General features: G+C 28.3%; 1 protein-coding gene across 1 annotated transcript; it reads right to left on the bottom strand.

Annotated features, from left to right (window-relative positions):
- Positions 1-8813: 8813 nt before the first annotated feature.
- LOC114194494 (U-box domain-containing protein 4) lies at positions 8814-12777 on the bottom strand. The gene is made up of 2 exons (XM_028084758.1): positions 12312-12777; positions 8814-9960 (listed from the first exon to the last, which is right to left on the bottom strand). Exons 1-2 carry the CDS (start codon positions 12620-12622, stop codon positions 9108-9110), a joined length of 1164 nt encoding a protein of 387 aa, XP_027940559.1. The 5' UTR covers positions 12623-12777; the 3' UTR covers positions 8814-9107.
- Positions 12778-18368: the final 5591 nt, after the last annotated feature.

Here is an 18368-nt window from a genome sequence, read left to right as displayed (position 1 = left end):
CCTTTTGTTTTATATTAATTAATTGTGAAATTTTAAATTTTCCTTTAAATTTTATCCTTCTTTTATTCAAGGTATTTTAAAATTCAACACAATTGAAGAGTAGTCCAGTTTAGTTCGGTGTGGTCCGATCCGGTTCAGTTTAGTGAGGTTCTTTGAGGTTCGATTCCGTTGGGTTTGGTCCGGCCCGGTTTGATCCGGTCCAGTTCGATTCGATTTGGTTTAATTTGGTTCGGTATCGTTCGATTCGGTACGGTTCTGTTTAGTTTAGTTTTTTCGTTTCGGTTCAATTTGGTTTGGTTCGGTCCGGTCTGATCCTGTTCGGTTCGGTCTATCCTGGTCCGGCCCCATCTGATTCGGTATGTTTGGTCGGTTCGATTATGTTTGGTTAAGTTCGGTTTGTTTGGTTTGGTTCGGTTCAATTTGGTTTGATTCAGTTCGGTTCAATTTGGTTTGATTCAGTTCGGTTCAATTCGGTTTGATTCAGTTTGGTTCGATTTGGTTCAAGCATGTCCGATTTAGTTCGGTCTGGTTCGATCTAGTTCGATTCGGATCCTTTTTGTTAGGTTCAGTTTAGTTTGGTTCGGTTCAATTTGGTTTGATTCGGTTTGATTGAGTTCAGTTCGGTTCGGTTCGGTACAATACGGTTTTGTTTAGTCCAACCCGATCTGATCCACTTCAGTTCGATATGTTTCTATTCGATTTGGTTCGGTTTGGTTCTGTGTGGATCGATCCGATCCGGTCCAATTTTGTTCAGTTATCTTTGTTTTGATTCGGTCCGATTTGGTTCGATCGTGTCCGGCCTGTCCGATCCGGTATGATTCTGTTTGGTTCAATTCAGTTTAATTTGGTTTAATTCGATTCGACTCGGTTCAGTTCGATTCGATTTGATTTGTTTCGGTTCAATTCAGTTTAACTCAAACAGTTTAATTCGTCTTGTAAACTTTGAAACTTATAATGAAAAATATGTTTATTGTAAAGTTATTGAATAATTAAAAGTTAAAAACATTTATAGTGAAAAATATTTATGTTGTAAACTAATAAATTAATTGAAAATTAAAAATACTTATCAGGAAAACTTATAAAATGATTAAAAATTAAAAATATTGATGTATAATTAAAAGTTAAAAATATTAATGTTGTAAACTTATAAAGTTATTAAAAATTAAAAATACTTATAATGAAAGATACTTATGTTGTAGTATTAAAAAATAAAGAAAAATTTAACAAACTTATAATACATTTTTTTATGTTATCAACTTATAAAATTATAAAATTATTAAAAAATAGAAATACTTATCAGGTAAACTTATAAAATGATTAAAAATTAAAAACATTGATGTATAATTAAAAATTATAAATATTAATATTGTAAACTTATAAAGTGATTGAAAATTAAAAATACTTATAATAAAAAATATTTATGTTGTAAACTTAAAAAATAATGAAAATTTTGAAAAACTTATAATAAAAAATATTTATGTTGTAAATTTATAAAATTATTAAAAATTAAAAATACTTATCCGGTAAACTTATAAAATGATTAAAAGTTAAAAACATTGATGTATAATTAAAAATTATAAATATTAATCTTGTAAATTTATAAAGTGATTAAAAATTAAAAATATTTATAATGAAAAATATTTATGTTGTAAACTTATAAAATTATTAAAAGTAAAAAGTACTTATAAATGAAAATGAAAAAAATTCAAAAGTAAAAAATATTTTAAATGAAAAATATTTATCTTGTAAACTTTTAAACTTATAATGAAAAATATCTTGGTTGTAAAGTTATTAAATAATTAAAAGTTAAATACAGTTATAATGAAAAACAGTTAGAAATACTTCTAAGGAAAAGTATTTTTGTTCTAGTTATAAAATAATTAAAAATAAAAAATAAATTTATACTGAAATTTGGTGCACCTGCTGTATTTCTCATCCAGATTACACGCTTGAAGCAGTGGAAAGGCTTGAAGCCATTATACGAAGATTGTGCAATTGCACATCGAGCCTTGTACTTTCTTATCTCGGTTACACGAAGATGGCAAATAAATTCGTTCTCATGAGTATTATATGAACTCGTCTCTGTTCTGACGGAAAAGGATATGGATATGAATATGGGGAATTTCCAACTTTTTCAATTGGATATAGGGATGTACATATCTTCGTCCTCGTTTAAATTTTTAAAACACAATTAATTAAGTAATCCTATATATATATATATATATATATATATATATATATATATATATATATATTCTATTTTCTATTTCTTCTAATTATTTAGTTTGTCATGAAACTTATTCGCATCTCCAATATATTTTTCATGTTATCATAATCTTTATGTAATTACGTTAAAATGATGTATGTCAATTAAAATATTTGTATGCCTCACATTTGAATATTTCTATTATTTTTTACTATTTTTATTTATTATATATTTTCCTTTCACATGAGAATGTTTAATACTCTCAATTTAAGGTAATATAAAAAAAATTCTTTACTTTACTTGTTATTATTAATTTTTGTTTAATTTAAAGAACTCATTTGTTTCGTTAAAATAATTTTGTTTTTTTTTTCAATAATTGGGTACATATGTTGATATTTGAAAAGTTTTTTTTAAATCTCTAAGGTATTTTTCATCTTATTATACCCTTAATTATACATTTGATTTACTTTGTGCGGTTTCTTTCAATAGTCTCTCAAATTATTTCTAAGACACACATGTGTTTTCAATTTTTAAAAATTTTATTTACTGTTTATTTTCATCATGTAGAATAATATTTCAATATATTCTATCTAATTATTTTTTATTTTCTAACTCATTATCAATCATACTGTAATTTTTTCACTTTAATTGTATAAATCACTTTTATTTACTACAATTTAAAAATTTAATGTAATTGTCATGAATATTTTTTTGTCACTATCCAACATATATTGGAGTTCAAAAGATACATAATCTATGTCAAAATTTTATTATTATATTTATTATTTATTTTTTGTATCATTTTGATCAAGTGATGTATTATAACTTTTATTAGTGTATAAAAAAAAGATTCATTAGAATTTAAAAAATTGAAGTAAACAAACATTTAAAATATATTTTAATTTGATTATTTGTTTTTCTTTATATTTTTTTAAAATATTTTTTAATTTTATCAACTAAGTTTCATTAATGTTTGTAGTTTGCAAATTTAATAAATATTTTGGTTCTGATGAAATTTTATTTGGTATTCTAATCTAAAATGTAACAATTTGGTATTCTAATCTAAAATCTAAACAATTATAATTTATTTCAAAGTATTTGATATGGAAGAAATAATCATACTCCTAATATTGAATATTTGATAATATTATGTTTTCTTTACCATAATTTTTTTTATAAAAATTAATATTGAAGTAGTTAAAAAATGGGTACGGGTATGGGCATGAAATTATACCCGCCGTTATCCGGTGGGGATGGGACAAAAGTTTGATATCCGTTGGGTTTGGGTATGAGGATGGGGATGAATTTTTTTTTATGGGAATGAGTATGAGATAGCAAAACTCGTCCCCCGCCATGTTGTCATCTCTTAGCTTCTTATAAAACTTATTAAATTCATGAACAAATAAACAAACCCTAACAATAAAAAAATTCCTCATCGTCGCATAATTCTATGCCTCCTTAACGGAATCTATCATAAAACAACGATAAAGAAGATGCACACAAAAAATAAATTAATGGTGAAATCATAAGTATTTTTGTTAGAAGGTTTAAATTTCATTTCTCATCATTCCCACTGCGACAAAGGAATTTTTCTTGACTTGCCCACAACATCTTAGTTGATTACTTGTCCACCATAACAAATTCAAAAAGGATAGGAAAACATTTTTTTTAAACACAAGAAACAATAAAAAACATGAAAAGTGACTAATCATAAATTGGACAATTAGGCATTCAATGATAGAACATACAGACGGATAATCATAAATGAAAAGAATCAATGAAAAATACCCTTTTTGTTTGGTCCAATAAAGATAAATAGCATCAACAAAGTGAGTGTGAAAACAAAGACAATAAATAAGGTAAAACAACTTCCCAAAAAGAGCAGTAATGAAATGATGTTACAAAGAAAAACAAACTATAAAATACATGTTAAATTATTTTAAAAATAATAAATAACTTATTATATTAGAAAAAGTGAAATAGGAATTAAAAAAGTAGACACGAAGGAGAAAGGAAGAAAAATAAAATATAATTATCTTATGGAAGAAAAAGAAAGTGAAACACCGGTAGGTAAGTGAACTCATGTAACATATTGAAGTAGTCTTTGTAATTAGAATTTGAATGTTATGTTATTAAAATATAACGCTTATAAATATAAAAAATATTTATATAAAGACTAACATACTTTTAAATTATTTAAATTTTATTTTTTTATTATATTGTCTTTGTTTAGATTATGTTTCGTTTATATCGGTGAATTTAGGAATAACAAAAAAATATTCGTATTCACGGATATCTGCGGATAAGATTTACGACGGATAATTTATATCCACGAGTATTTATTACACATGGGTAACAGGTAACAGATATTTTAATATCTATTTTTAAACTGGTAGTGCGTGAGTATCATATACCCGCGGGTATTCGTTACCATCAAAAACTTAAAATTAAAATTTAATTTGTTTTATTAACCCAAATTTAATTAAAATTAAGATTATATTTTATATTTTATCAGATTCAATTTAATTTAATTTATATTTTTTGTAATTTTATTTTATATTTTTTATTTTTTTTCAAATATTTGTGGGTATCCACGGGTGCCCTCAAATTTTAAAATATTCGCGGATGTTTATTAAGACGGAACCGAGTAGGTAAACTAGCGGATTATAGGTGAATTTTTTTTTTACAGGTCAGATTATGGATAGACACTATCTGTAGTCAACCTGACTCATTGCCATCCTTAAATTAACCATTTGAAAAAATTTACTTTTAGAATAGAAAGTGATAAAAAACACACAAATTTCAGGAGGATCAAAACTTTTTCTTTATTTTAACTTTCTCTTTGTTATAGATCAGATTTGCATCGAAGAGTGTGAATAAATTTTATTTTTAAATAAAGCTAATTTTTAATATCAATAATAATAATAATAGTAATAATAACAATAATAAATATAAATGATAACATTTTTTCATTTTTTAATTATTATTTTTGTTTATTTATCGACTATTTCACTTCATTCATTAACTTTTGTAAAGTTTCATCTCAAATATATTTATTTCTTATCATATTTCTCTTAATCCAAATAAATTCACATTCACCTCTTTATCCCTCAAATCTACTTTAATTCACTCTCTCAAATCCATCTTCAAATCCAAACACAACATTAAAGATGTCATAATCCTGACATAAAATAGATTGTCAAAATCATGACATAAAATAGAGTGTTCCTAGATGATCAATTTTTTCTTTGGAGTAAGTTCATCTTTATTCCTCTTGAGTCATTTTTAGAAGTTTTGCATGCATGTGTTTTATGACGGTTGAATGTGATTCAAAATAGTTCAAGATGAATTTCTATTTGTCTATGATTGTTAGGATATGTTCATATCATTAAATTGAGATTTATATGTGTATAGTCTCATTTGAGAGTTAGATACTTTGAAGCTTAGTTGAGTTAAAGTTTAATTCAAGTGAGAGAAGTTGAAAGGATATTATAGTCACTACACTTGCAATGATGTGTTTGGAGGATTTTAAGGCATGTGGGACTAGAATATTTATATGGGATGGTAATTGAGATATTGTTATGTGATTGAGAAATAAACTAGTGATACATATATTAGTTTGGTTAAATTAACCTATAATATCATATTTTAAAATTGAAATGTATTTGTCGTGATATGTTAAGTATATAAAACACTAGTTGAAGCCAATGAAACAAATCGATATACATATCCAATTTTTTTAATTATGTAGATTTCCTGGGCGAGTCATTCACCCTCTAAGTGAAGTTCAAGATTTTAAAATCTATATGCCTCATGTTGCTTTACTTGATGGGCGAGCTTTGTTAATAAGGCTCTTAGGTCTGGGTCATAGGACGATCAGTAAATCACTTACTAAGTGAAATTCATTTTATAAAAATATAGAGAACTTGAGGTGTTTGGGGTTGTTGGGCAAGTTTGGTCTCAAGTGAAATTAATTGATAATGACTTCCAATACTTATTCGCTAGATGAGTCAATTCATTCACTGAGCGAAATTCTTTTAATTAAAATCTAGAGAGCTTGGGATGATTGGTCAATAAGGCAGTCAAGGCTTCGTTCAGTGAATATACCTCCAAAGATATGTCATTGGGCAATTGAGGATGTTAAAGCTTATTATTTTAAAAACTATAAATGTTGTCTCATTGAATGAGGTTTAGTGCTCATGAAGTAAAGTCAAGTTGTTCAATCATAATTTACCGTTTTGTGTGTGTTTGTATCCACATAAAGTTAGGATTTACCTTAATACATTATTGATATATGTTTGAGGCTGAGTAGAGTTAGTGCTTGTGCCATAATCTACCGTGAGATGTTGATTTGATATATTTGTGATGTGAATTTAGTTATTTATAACGAGGAAGTATTGTCTTGAATGATTGTATGATGTGTATTGAATCAAGATTCTTTAATGAGATTATCCTAAATCTACTAATGTTGGACTATGTGGCATGATATTAGGTGATAAGGGTTCATGAAAATTTTTATAACTTGGATTTGTGTGAAAGAAAACCATATCAAACATGTTATATGAAATTTATCATATCATAAGAGGAGAACTTAGATTTTAGGATATAACTTTGTGTGAATGGATAGCAAAATATTCCAGTCTAAGTCATGCACAAGTGTTTTGAAAGTAGAGTTAATTATTAGTGACAGTTAAATAATTTTAGTATCAAATGACATTAATTGAATGATGTATGTGTGATATTTAAAATGTGTGATTTTTGTATATGATTGCTCGTAGATGTATTACATTTGTAAAATATAATTTTCGTGTTTCATGTTTTTAAATTTCGTTTTCCAAACTTAACACTTTTTCTTTTTCATCTTTCGATAGTCGTAAAGTAAGAAGTGATAAGTAATTATAATTTTTTAATATTTTTCTTTTCTTCCACTTCTATCAAATGCATAAATGATTTTAATTAATAGTTGAGAATTTTTATGTATATTTAAAAATATCTATAAACTCAAATAGTTTAAATAATAGTTATATCATAGTTAACATTTATTGCATGTGACATCAATTGTATTGCAAAGAGACTGAGTGAGCCAAGTCACAATCGAATTGTGACTTGGAATTGTTACGTTTTTAAATTAAAAGAGTCACGTCCTCATTAATGATTATATCTTTTGGTTTAGTTGTAAGCATTTGATCCTAACAATTGGTATCCGGACCAATATCACGAATATGTGACAAAGGCCAAATAAGTCGTGACTAAGCTATAATTTATTCGATCCTAACAATTAATATCAGAAAAAAGTTCATGAATATGTAACAATTGATAAAAAGAAAAGTACATGAGAACGTAACAGTGAATCTTGACTAAAGTATAATTTTTTATCTAGTAGTAAGACAATATCACTTTTAAAAGTATTTTTTATTTAATGAAAACAACTTAAAGCTATCAATAGATTAGTGTATTTAGTCTCATAAAAAATATATTTGTTTTTATGAAAGAAAGGGGCTAAGTGCCAGAAAACATACGAATAGAGGAACTTACTTGCCTAGGTTGAGCCATTAAAGACAACCAGACGAAAGAAGGGACACTATCACTGAAAATAATTTCACTATTCGTATAAAGCGAAAGCATACACTACGTAATTATTTTTGGAAATACGACCAGGACATTTGCATGTTCCTAGAACTATTTGTTTAACCAGGTCTCTATATTTAAAAACTTCATAAACTTGTGTTCTATTTTTGGAAGTATAGTATAACTATGCGATCGTATTTTATGAGTTAACTGAATTAATAATATTGGTTTGAAGAGATAAATGGAATGGCCTTTTTCATCTTAATATTGTTTTTTTAAATGAAAAAGGTATGAACTTTAGGGTTTTATTATTAAAATTTTGACTGAAGTTTTGCAAACGTGTCGCACTCGCACTTGAAGTATATGCTAAAAAAGTAGCCAAACCAATACTGGGGAACATTTCATCACTTGGTCGGTTTGTCCGCCGGCCCATTTCCACACTTTTTGATTCATCATTTTATTTTCCTTTTTTATTTCGAAGAAAACTCCTTAAATGTGTCTTCAGAAAAGAAAAAAAAATCTTGGTTTTTCTAGTTTTAACTTGCAAATGCCAACCCACTTTTCAGTATGTTGGGAACTAATACTTTTAATTTAAGGTTTTCATTTTTAGATCTGAGAATTTTGTTTCTTCAGTAATATACATTTTAATTTCCCTTTCAAATCTACCAAGTGAGATCCATTGTCATATATATTGTTATTTTAAATGTTAAAATTTAAACTTTTTATTTTAAAATATATAAAAGCAAAATTAATTTAAATATTAATTGCATGGTAGAAAATGAAGACACTTACAAGTAACATCTATGTTTTTGCTAGCAATTATATTGATAAAAATCAATTTGAATTGTTACAATATTTTGGCCGAGTAATAATAAATTTTCAGCAAATTGAAATGGTGTTAAACAATAAAACACACTGGTCAATAAGGGCATGTTTGTTTTTCTCATAAGAACTCCAGTGATTTGTTAGTGGTGGATCCAAATCCTTTTGCATGGTTATAATGGGTAGAACAAACACAAACACCAAGTCACTGCAGAAATGGAGAAGAAATTTGGACAAGGAGCTTTTTACCACTTGTATGTCATTTTATACAGCAGTTTCTTTACAAACCAACTACAAAATCATGACCTTTACCACTGACAACTTAGTTTATTGACAATTACCAGTCACTCGATACCTCCACAATGGCCTGGACTGGCATCATACTTCACTATGTATTATTCCTTCTTTTTTTCCGTTTTCTACTCTGGAAATTTACCTCACAAACCCCAAATGCAGAGAAAAAAAAGATGAAGAAAACTGAAAAAGAGGCAGAGTTGGCCAGCGGCAACTATCATTTTGAAGAAACTTCAGAAGCACAGCCAGCGATAGGAAGATCACTTGGGGTGCAGACAAGAGCCCTTTGTTGTAAATGTCTCAGACTTTGTTCCATGCTTACTTGAACCATCTCAGCTAGCATCTTCTTTGCTTTACCAGATTGATCATCCCCATCAATCTGTGATATGATGTTGCACACTATATTCTCCAGAGTGTCAGGTTGAATTTCAGATCTCGGATAAGGAGACTCTCGCAGTAACTGCAAAAGGGTGCGTGCTTTTGACTGAGACTTAGGTGTCCCTTGAACTGTAAGCTCAAGAAGTCCTGGAATCACACCTTCTCTTAGAATTGGTTCCCGGTATTTACATCGATCGCTTTGGCACATTGTCAACAGTGCTCCAACAGCATGCTCCCTACTTTGGAGAGTGCCACTTTCAAGAACTTCCACAACTGCCAGAACCCCACCTTCTTCAGATGTCAAGGCAGTTCTGCCCTCGTCATAATCCACCAACGATTCTATCAAAGCGCAGCATTTTTCAGCTGTTTTTGATGATTTTTTACAGGTTTTAAGAAGATCAACTATGAAGGGGATTGGGTTTGTCTCAAGAATGGTGCTGAGATTAGTAGGGTGGGTTGATAAATTAGACAGAGCCATTACTGCATCAGCTTTAGCTTGGGGGCTTCCATCTCTAAGGACCTCTACAAGAAGAGGAATGGCACCACAAGCACTGATAATTGGTTTGTTGGTCGAAGAGGCAGATAGTGTGAGCAATGATGCAGTTGCAGACTCCTGCAGATTTACATTTTGAGACTTGAGGAAACTAACAATCGGTTCTAATGCACCAGCCTCCACAATATTGATTTTGTTCCTGCAAGTCCAATTCAAGTAATGAATACGATTGAATTATGACTAAAAAAATTATCTAACGAAAAGTTTAAACATGATACTTGTAGAACGGTAACGTCACAAAATAAATAGCACAGGGTACAGAAAACAAGCCAATGTTTTAGTTCACGATGAACTGCAAATTGCAATAACTTCATCCAGCTATATAATGTAACATCAGATCTGCCAGAAAAAAAGAATTTGAAATCCTGATATATATTTTATTATTAGGAGTTCATTCTTAAGTTAATGGCATTATATTCAATCACAACCTGGAACATACCCAATCTTGTCTTAGATGTAGAAGACTAATGATGTCATGGTACAATGTGGAAACAATAAAAATACTGATGTAAGCAAAAGTAGAATAAGATCTGATTCCCCTGGTTTAACCCTCTTGTGGTGGTTAGATATTAGGTGATTTACTTCTTGCCATGCACATCCTTGTCCATGGTGCTGGCTCAAAACACCTACCTCCCAGGGAGGAGAAAGAAACAAGAGATAAAGGATCTATATTGACAGTAATCGTGTATTAAAACATGAGCCAAAACAAGAAATTTTAGGTGCGCTTGTTTTGTATAGGTGGAAGATGGGGGAAGTAGGAATTTGAAATGAAAATCACTTCACAGTTGTTTGGTATAGCAAAAACGGAGGTAGGTTGAAAAAGGAGTGCAGCTCATTTACGCTCCACCCCACAAATTTTGGTCACTCCTAGAGCATGAAAGTGATTTTTTACCCTCTATCCAAGCAACAATGAGTGAAAATAAAAACTTTCTATCCAACCCTTTGGTCCTTCTCTTACCTTCCTATTTTCAACCTCACTTGAACAAAAACAACGAGGAGAGGAGTAGGCAAAAAGTCATTTGAACATCACGTTCAATGCAGAGATCTGAACCATCTCTATAAACATTAAGCCCACGGTTTTTAAATCACTAATTTAAAAACATTGAAGGAAAATAAGATAACAAAGGAGCTAGAATTCTCCCATTTCTATATCCTAGAAGTCATTAATGCATGCTCAATAGCTTTCCTTTTTAACCCGTTAGGTAATTTAATTATTTTCTGTATATGATAAACAAATATGGCATTATTATTCGTCTAGATGATCCTAATCGGAGTAAGCATACTGTTCTCTAATATTTTAACCCCTTACGCAAATATTTAGTTAGCTACTAGAAGCGAAAGCAAAATAAAGGAATTAAAACTGTTCCTTTAGCTAGAAGGTGAAACTTGACTCTAAGCAACGAGCACTAAATGATATAAAGACTACTTCCGCAATAAGACATGATCCAAAAAGGAAAAGAAACAAAAGTAAAAAAGAAAGAGCACCATGTGAAACAAAGGAAATCCACCTCGCAATCGGATAAGTTTCAACAACAAAAAAGCATCCAATTCTTTCTTGAGTGACATAGCATTTGCATGCATGCATAATAGCCACAAAAGCAATTATCATTCACAAAGCAACGTACTCGACATGCTAGAATTCACAACACGCAAAATAAAGACTAACAAAAGTATTATAATTAATTGATTAATTAATAATAATAACAGTATTCTATAAGAATAATAATGACAAAAGGTAAATATCAATTTGATGGTTCATTTTCTAATTTCAAGAAACAAAATATTGTAGAGAGTTCAATCAATCACAGAAATATGTGACTCTTGCATTCTAAGGCATGATAAAGTGGTTTTGCTCATTTTCTGTCAAAGATGCAAACTAACTACCCCTCCCCCCCAAAGAATAAAAGTATGGTACACCGTGAATCACCCATCTTCATCATCTTTCCTAACAAACATCTAGGTAGAATATAAAATCAAATCTCAACCATCACGCTCAAAAAAACAAAAAAATAAAGAAAAAGGAAGAGAAAAGAATTTAGTAGACAGAATAAAGAGTAGAATCAGAATCATCATGTAACACCATATATGCTATGTACCATTATTATACAACACTATACTATTATTATGATTATAGAAATACATGAAATCCCAAATTGACAATATTTAATTCCAATATCGAATCCCAACTCGATGGCTTCAAGGTATTGCGTATGTTTCATAAAGCGCACGAATTCCCAGAATCAAAAAAAGTGCGTCAAACAACAACTACCATAAAACTAACCATAAAACTGTATAAATTAAAGAAAAAAAATTAAACCCACTACAAGTAAATTAATCACGCGAGAGAAAAAAAAAATCTAATCAGTCAATTATGTAGAGGTTTCGTTCATTTTTTCATAAAAAATATGATTAGTCAGAATTTTCCACCATTTTTAATTCTGGTGATTGGAAAGGAAAATAAAAGGAAAGAAAGGAAGGGCAGGGAGGTACTTTTCGTCCTTCACGGCGAGGTTGAGCAAGGCGAGGAGAGCGGATTCCTGTGACTCGGGCGAGTCGACTCGGAGCATGGAAACGAGTGGACCGACAGCCTGAGACAGTTGGCGCCGACAACGTTGGGACGTCTTGGTGAGTCGGCGGATGTCACGAGCGGCTTGAAGACAGAGGTGGGGCTCGCCGGAGTTGAGGAGGTGGAGGGCGCGGCGCACGGCGAGCGGCGTCCTCGGCTCCTCCGTGTCGAAAGCGACTCCGTCGGAGGAATAAGAGGAGGAAGAGGAGGGAGAGAGCGAATGGGGACTCTCCATTGAGGTGGTAGCGAGAGAAAGTGGAGAGAGAAAGAGAGAAAATATCTGTTTGGTTTGAAGGAAGAGAGTGAGAAACGCAAAGTGTGTGGTTTTGGTGCGGAGGCTCCTGGGAGAGGCGTTAAGCAACAGTTATTTGTAACATATAAAGAGAGAGAAAGCTGTTGGTTTGGTAGTTTGGTAAAACATTAGAACAAGTTTCATATATTTATTATTATTTTTTTCTTTGTTTGTTTTATTATATTATTATTACACTATTAACTATTATTTCATGGGTCTATGTATAACACAACAGGATTAGATCTTTTGAATTGAAGTTTCAAAGTTATTAAAGAAGAAAACTTCATTCAAAATATTCAATCAAGTTATTCACCCACCTTAATAAAGCGATCTAAAAAACTAAAATCGCTGAAAATAAATTAAAAAGGTGCCAAATTTACAATTTAGTTAAAAATACCATATTATATCACCGAGTATAAATGAGGATATATTATTATATTGAAATATTTATTTTCTTATTATTATATTAATTACTATTGTTTGTTATATATTGTTGTTTCGGCTCTGTGCTTATGTTGGTCTGGTCTTCAATCAACGTGTTACACTATTTTTGGTGGGCCTTGGTTTGGATACATTATTATTTTTAGGTTTTGTGCATGCTTGAAAATGGCCGAAATATCCCTTCCACATGTTTTAAATTGGTTTTAATATTTTTAGGGGGAAATTTATTTGGTTGTTGAATGGTGTGATTGAAAATTGAGAATGGATTATGAGGAGAATGTGTGTAATAACAAAAAGGACATAGAATATATGCTTTTCTACCGTTGTCCATGGTGTATCGTCGGTGGGTTTGTTCAATTTCAAACAAATGAATATTCAAAACATAAGAAAAATGAATATTCAAGAGGGAAAATTAAAAATGTCATCCAGATTCTTTATTTGCTCCATTCTAAAATAAATAAACTTTATTTGCTAAACTTACTCATTTTTCTAGTTATGTGTTTATATTTTATTTATAATATATTAGCACTATTTGGTCGTAGTTGAAGAGTTAATTAATCATGAGTGATCAAATTTTTAAAAAGAGTGAGTTCTCATTCACTCTAAATATATTTTACCTTTTTCATTTTTGTTATTATTTAATATTAGTGGGATCAATCGATAAAAATATCATTTTAACTAAACTAATTGAAATTTGGTTATGTTTTGAAACCTTACTCTAGGTCCTATATTTTGAATTACTGCTTAGTTTTTTAAGTTGTTTTGAGGTCAAATGCTTGTATTTAAAGAAAATTAATTATATTTTCATAAAATCTTAAGGTAGATTATATTTAGATGTGAAAAAAATTGTAGGTGATCATATTATCTTGAGTTTTATGTGGGGATAATATTTTTGTGTTAAAAACTATTTGAATATTATTTGATTTTTGGTTATCATATTATTGTTTTAGAATATTGTGAATTGAATACTCTCGATAAAAAAATATTTAGTGGTTGAATTGTGCATCTTAAAGTATATGATTTATCTTGATTGTGGATTTGATTTTGATGACCATGGTTAGTTTCTTTTGTTTTTCATTTATATTGAGTTTGAACTATCACAATTAAATTGAAATAAGTGAAGGATGATACTTTAAAATATTTTAGATTATGGTTGTCAATTATGTTCAAATTTTATATTTGTAGATTGGATTTAGATAAAATTTTGAATTGTTTTATTATATTGCATGTAGTTAATTTTTTTATATATTTCACCGAAGTAAATCATTTTCACTGAAGTGGAAGATTTTCGCTCAAATGAATATAGAACAAATATTTAAATTTTGCTCTTGGTTTTACTTTCGTTCAAACAATTTTTTTTTCTCAAACAAAAATAGCATTACAGGTTAATTCCTTAGTCAGTTAGATTTTTCATTCAAGTCAGCCATTTTCTCAAACATTTCTTTTCTTGCTTTTCTTTTATTGATCTTTTATTGAATTGTATTTTTTACACATGTATGTTTCTTCTAAATAATTTGCTCATTTGCTTTATTCTTTGATCCATCCAAAAGTAGTTTCATCATTCATATTTTTCCTTTGTTTCAATCAACTTCGAAATCATTTATATTTTTAATAGGTTTGTACTTAAATGATAAAATTATTAATATTACTTACTTTAAAAATAGGCCTATAGATTTTTTTTAATAATTTAATTAAATAAAAATAAAGTTATTAAAATTCTTATCCAGGTCCTAGGATTACCAACAAATCCGCGAATCAAATGTTATGCATAATGGGTCAGAGAAATTAATTTGTATTTTTTATGTAGGACGGATCAGTCCACCTTAAATTGTCATACCTCAAATTGTCATCACCACTCAAAAAGAAGTTGTAATGATAATAATAATGGTAATAATAATAATTACATTTTACTTTATATTGATTTAACTATAAGGACAAAATTGAAATCTTTCATTTTAACCTCTTAGACTATTTTTTTTATCTATCACATTCATTAAATCATTTACAAACTTTATCTCTACATTTTTTCACTTTTACATCTTATTCCTTAATATAAATAACAACAAAATATGTCTTATCTCCTCAAACTCTTCAATTCACTTTTGAATTTAAATCATAGTTACAATAGACTTTATTATATTTAAGCTTAAATAAAAACTAACTAGTTTATTGAAATTTCAAACTACTTTTTTTTTTCTTCGATGACAATTATACAAAATGTCACCTTAAAATATTAATATTTTCATATAAATCATAAAATAAACAACAACAGGTAAAAGTAGAATATTAATTAACAATATTTTATTGAAAATTAAAAAAAAAATTAAAAGTAATATATATATATATATATACTAGCGAACGCACAGGTGGCATTTTTTAATTTTTAAAAAATTTAAGTTATGATCAATAATAAATATATAATTTTTAAAATAGTTGTTAAATATAAAATTAGAAAAAAAAGATATGTAAAAAGAAAATTTAAATAATGGTTTAAGACAAAAAGATTTCTAAAAAAATAATTAAATTTTAAAATAATTAAAGGTAAAATGGATATTTTGAAATGTGGACACAAAAAGGAAAATTCCTTTTTTGTATATTGTTATAGATATATTTATATATTTGTGCACAGAATTTTTCCGGAATAAAATCGTGCCAATTTGATATGATCATTTATTTTTTGTAATTTTTTAAAAATTGCCACTTCCAGTAATTTTGGAAAAAAAAATACATCTTTTTGATCTTGTGCCGTTAAATGAATGTAGGGTGGGTTACAGTTGAACTGTGAAACATGGAAATCATGAATGTCACCTTAAAAATATGCTTAAGGTACGGAAAGAGACACCTAATTGTGCGATTGAAACTCTATTTCTATGCACTTTTTCCACATGCAATGGTGAGTGAGAGTGTTCTTAGAATACAAGTTTTGTATTTGTAAAAGAAAGAACAATTTTAATACTAAAGCCATTTATCACATCCAAAAAGGCTTTACAAATCTGTTCCTTCCTTCACCTTCAAGTGATTTTTCCACAAGATAAGCCTTTTCCTTTTCTCCCTTTTCTTTGGTTTTTGGTTTTTAATTTATGAATGCTTTCTTTCCGTTTTAGTCTTTTAATACTCGTTTTTTCTCGCAGATTAAGAGTGATTTGTTTTTCAGTAAAATATTTTCCATTTTTGTTCTTTTAAAATAACACTACTATTTCTTCAAAAGCAGAAAATAAAAATGTTGAAAAAAAAAAACAAAATATTCTTATGAATTTATTATTTTTCAGATCATGTCATGATGTAGCTAAGTTGCAGGCCCGAGAATTGCGATTCTCTGCATAAGATTATTATTCCATTATTTGTAAGGCTTTTATTGTGTCGGTGACTCCCTTCTTTATTTACTCTTTTTTTATATTGCTATTTTGTTGTATTTTTTTTTAATGGTCCTTTTCACCTGTGCACCATTAGAGAGCTATTAATATTTATTTTAATGAATTAAAATTCTGAAAGTGATATTTTCATTACAACTATGCTACCTGATTTAAATTTAATGATAATTGTATTTATTTTTTCTCTATTTACTTTCTTCCTAACCAGATTTTTATGGACGTGAACATTCTTTATTTTCTTTGACCTTTTCTTTTCACAAATCATAATTTATGTTGTAAGCATTACCGAATTAAATCATTATTAGCTAGAATGAAAACTGTTTAAATATTTATTATTTTTCAAATTTTTGATTCATTAAAATAAATATGTTAAATTTTTAATCCCTCGCACTTTGTTGCATACAATAGCAAAATTGTATGATGTTTTGTAGATCTAAGCATGTTTGCAGTATCATAAACGTAAGTTTATTATATTTATTTATTTATATATTAGAGTTAAACTATATATGCGAATAAAGCAAATTGGATTCCCATATATAAAAATAGTTAAGTTTAGATTCAAATTTTTAAACTAAATTGTATCATATCTTATCGAGATGCTCTTACTTAAACAAATTTATTATTGAAATCGAATAAAACATAATGCTTAAATTTTAATTTTGTCTTCAATAACATCTATATTATTAAAATTTAGTAACTAAAATATTAGTAGTGGGCTTTAAGTCTAACTCAATCCCATAAAATTGTCTTGTAAGGTGAGGTTTACACCTTATTTATATATTATGAATTGACCTTATTTCTAGTCGATGTGAGACTTCCAAAAGACACAAAATCATACCTCACAATAAAATCAATTACTAGAATTATATTTACAAGTTTTTCGTTTTCTGATATAAGTTTATATGTTTGGGTAAAATAATATTTTACTTTCACTAAATCTTTTATATGTGTATTATGTGAGAATATACTTTTATCAAATTGAGAAAATATTATTTTCTCATCATGACAATGCTTATGGGTGAAAACCTCGCTCTCACATGTACATCATCCATTTGTTAAGATTTCGCATTTTTTTTTTAATTATATTGTTAGTTGATCTAAATTAAATGCTTATTTATTTGATTGCTTGTGTTTTGAGATGTAGTTAGAATAAATCTTGAGTAGATTGAAATTATAGGGTGACATGTGATGTGATGAGATTTTAGTTAGTACTGATCGAACATATAATACCTAGTGTATTATTTATAGTGGGTATTAAATTAAAAAATCTGATGAAATATTTAGGTTATATACATTGAATATAAATAAAAGCATCAGATAGTGAAATTCAGTGAAAGTTTATGGGATTTAACTGATGAGGAAAAATAATCATACTTCTATTCCATAAAATATTCATGAAGTTATTGATTAAGATTATTCGAACGAGATTTATATTACAATATAATAAATGCCAATTTCTAAATCTAAAGTGTATGTGTTGTTATCAATATGAATGACCTTGAAACTTTACATGTAAAAGTATATTCATATTATTTATCACATATTATAATATTAGATGGTTACTTGCCCTTTGTGTTTTTGTCTTGTAATGAATGCTACAATAATGTATTTACGAGATTCCAGAAATAAGCTTTGCAAAACATTTTTTTTAATTGAAGAAATAATTTACGAATTGAATATGTTTAAATGAACTTTCAATATCTACAAGAGTTTCTTATGAATGATTTAAAATTGAAAATAATTTATCATATAAATAATTATTTAAAATTTTAAACAACTCAATTTTATTAATCTACATGAAATGATGTTTTTATTTATGGTTAAATATGTTTTTGATCCCTTAACTTTCAATGAATTTTAGAATTAGTTCATTTCGA

Source organism: Vigna unguiculata, chromosome 1 (genome assembly GCF_004118075.2).
Source record: "Vigna unguiculata cultivar IT97K-499-35 chromosome 1, ASM411807v1, whole genome shotgun sequence".
NCBI classification, from domain to species: domain Eukaryota; kingdom Viridiplantae; phylum Streptophyta; class Magnoliopsida; order Fabales; family Fabaceae; genus Vigna; species Vigna unguiculata.
This window is presented reverse-complemented; position numbering and strand designations above follow the sequence as displayed.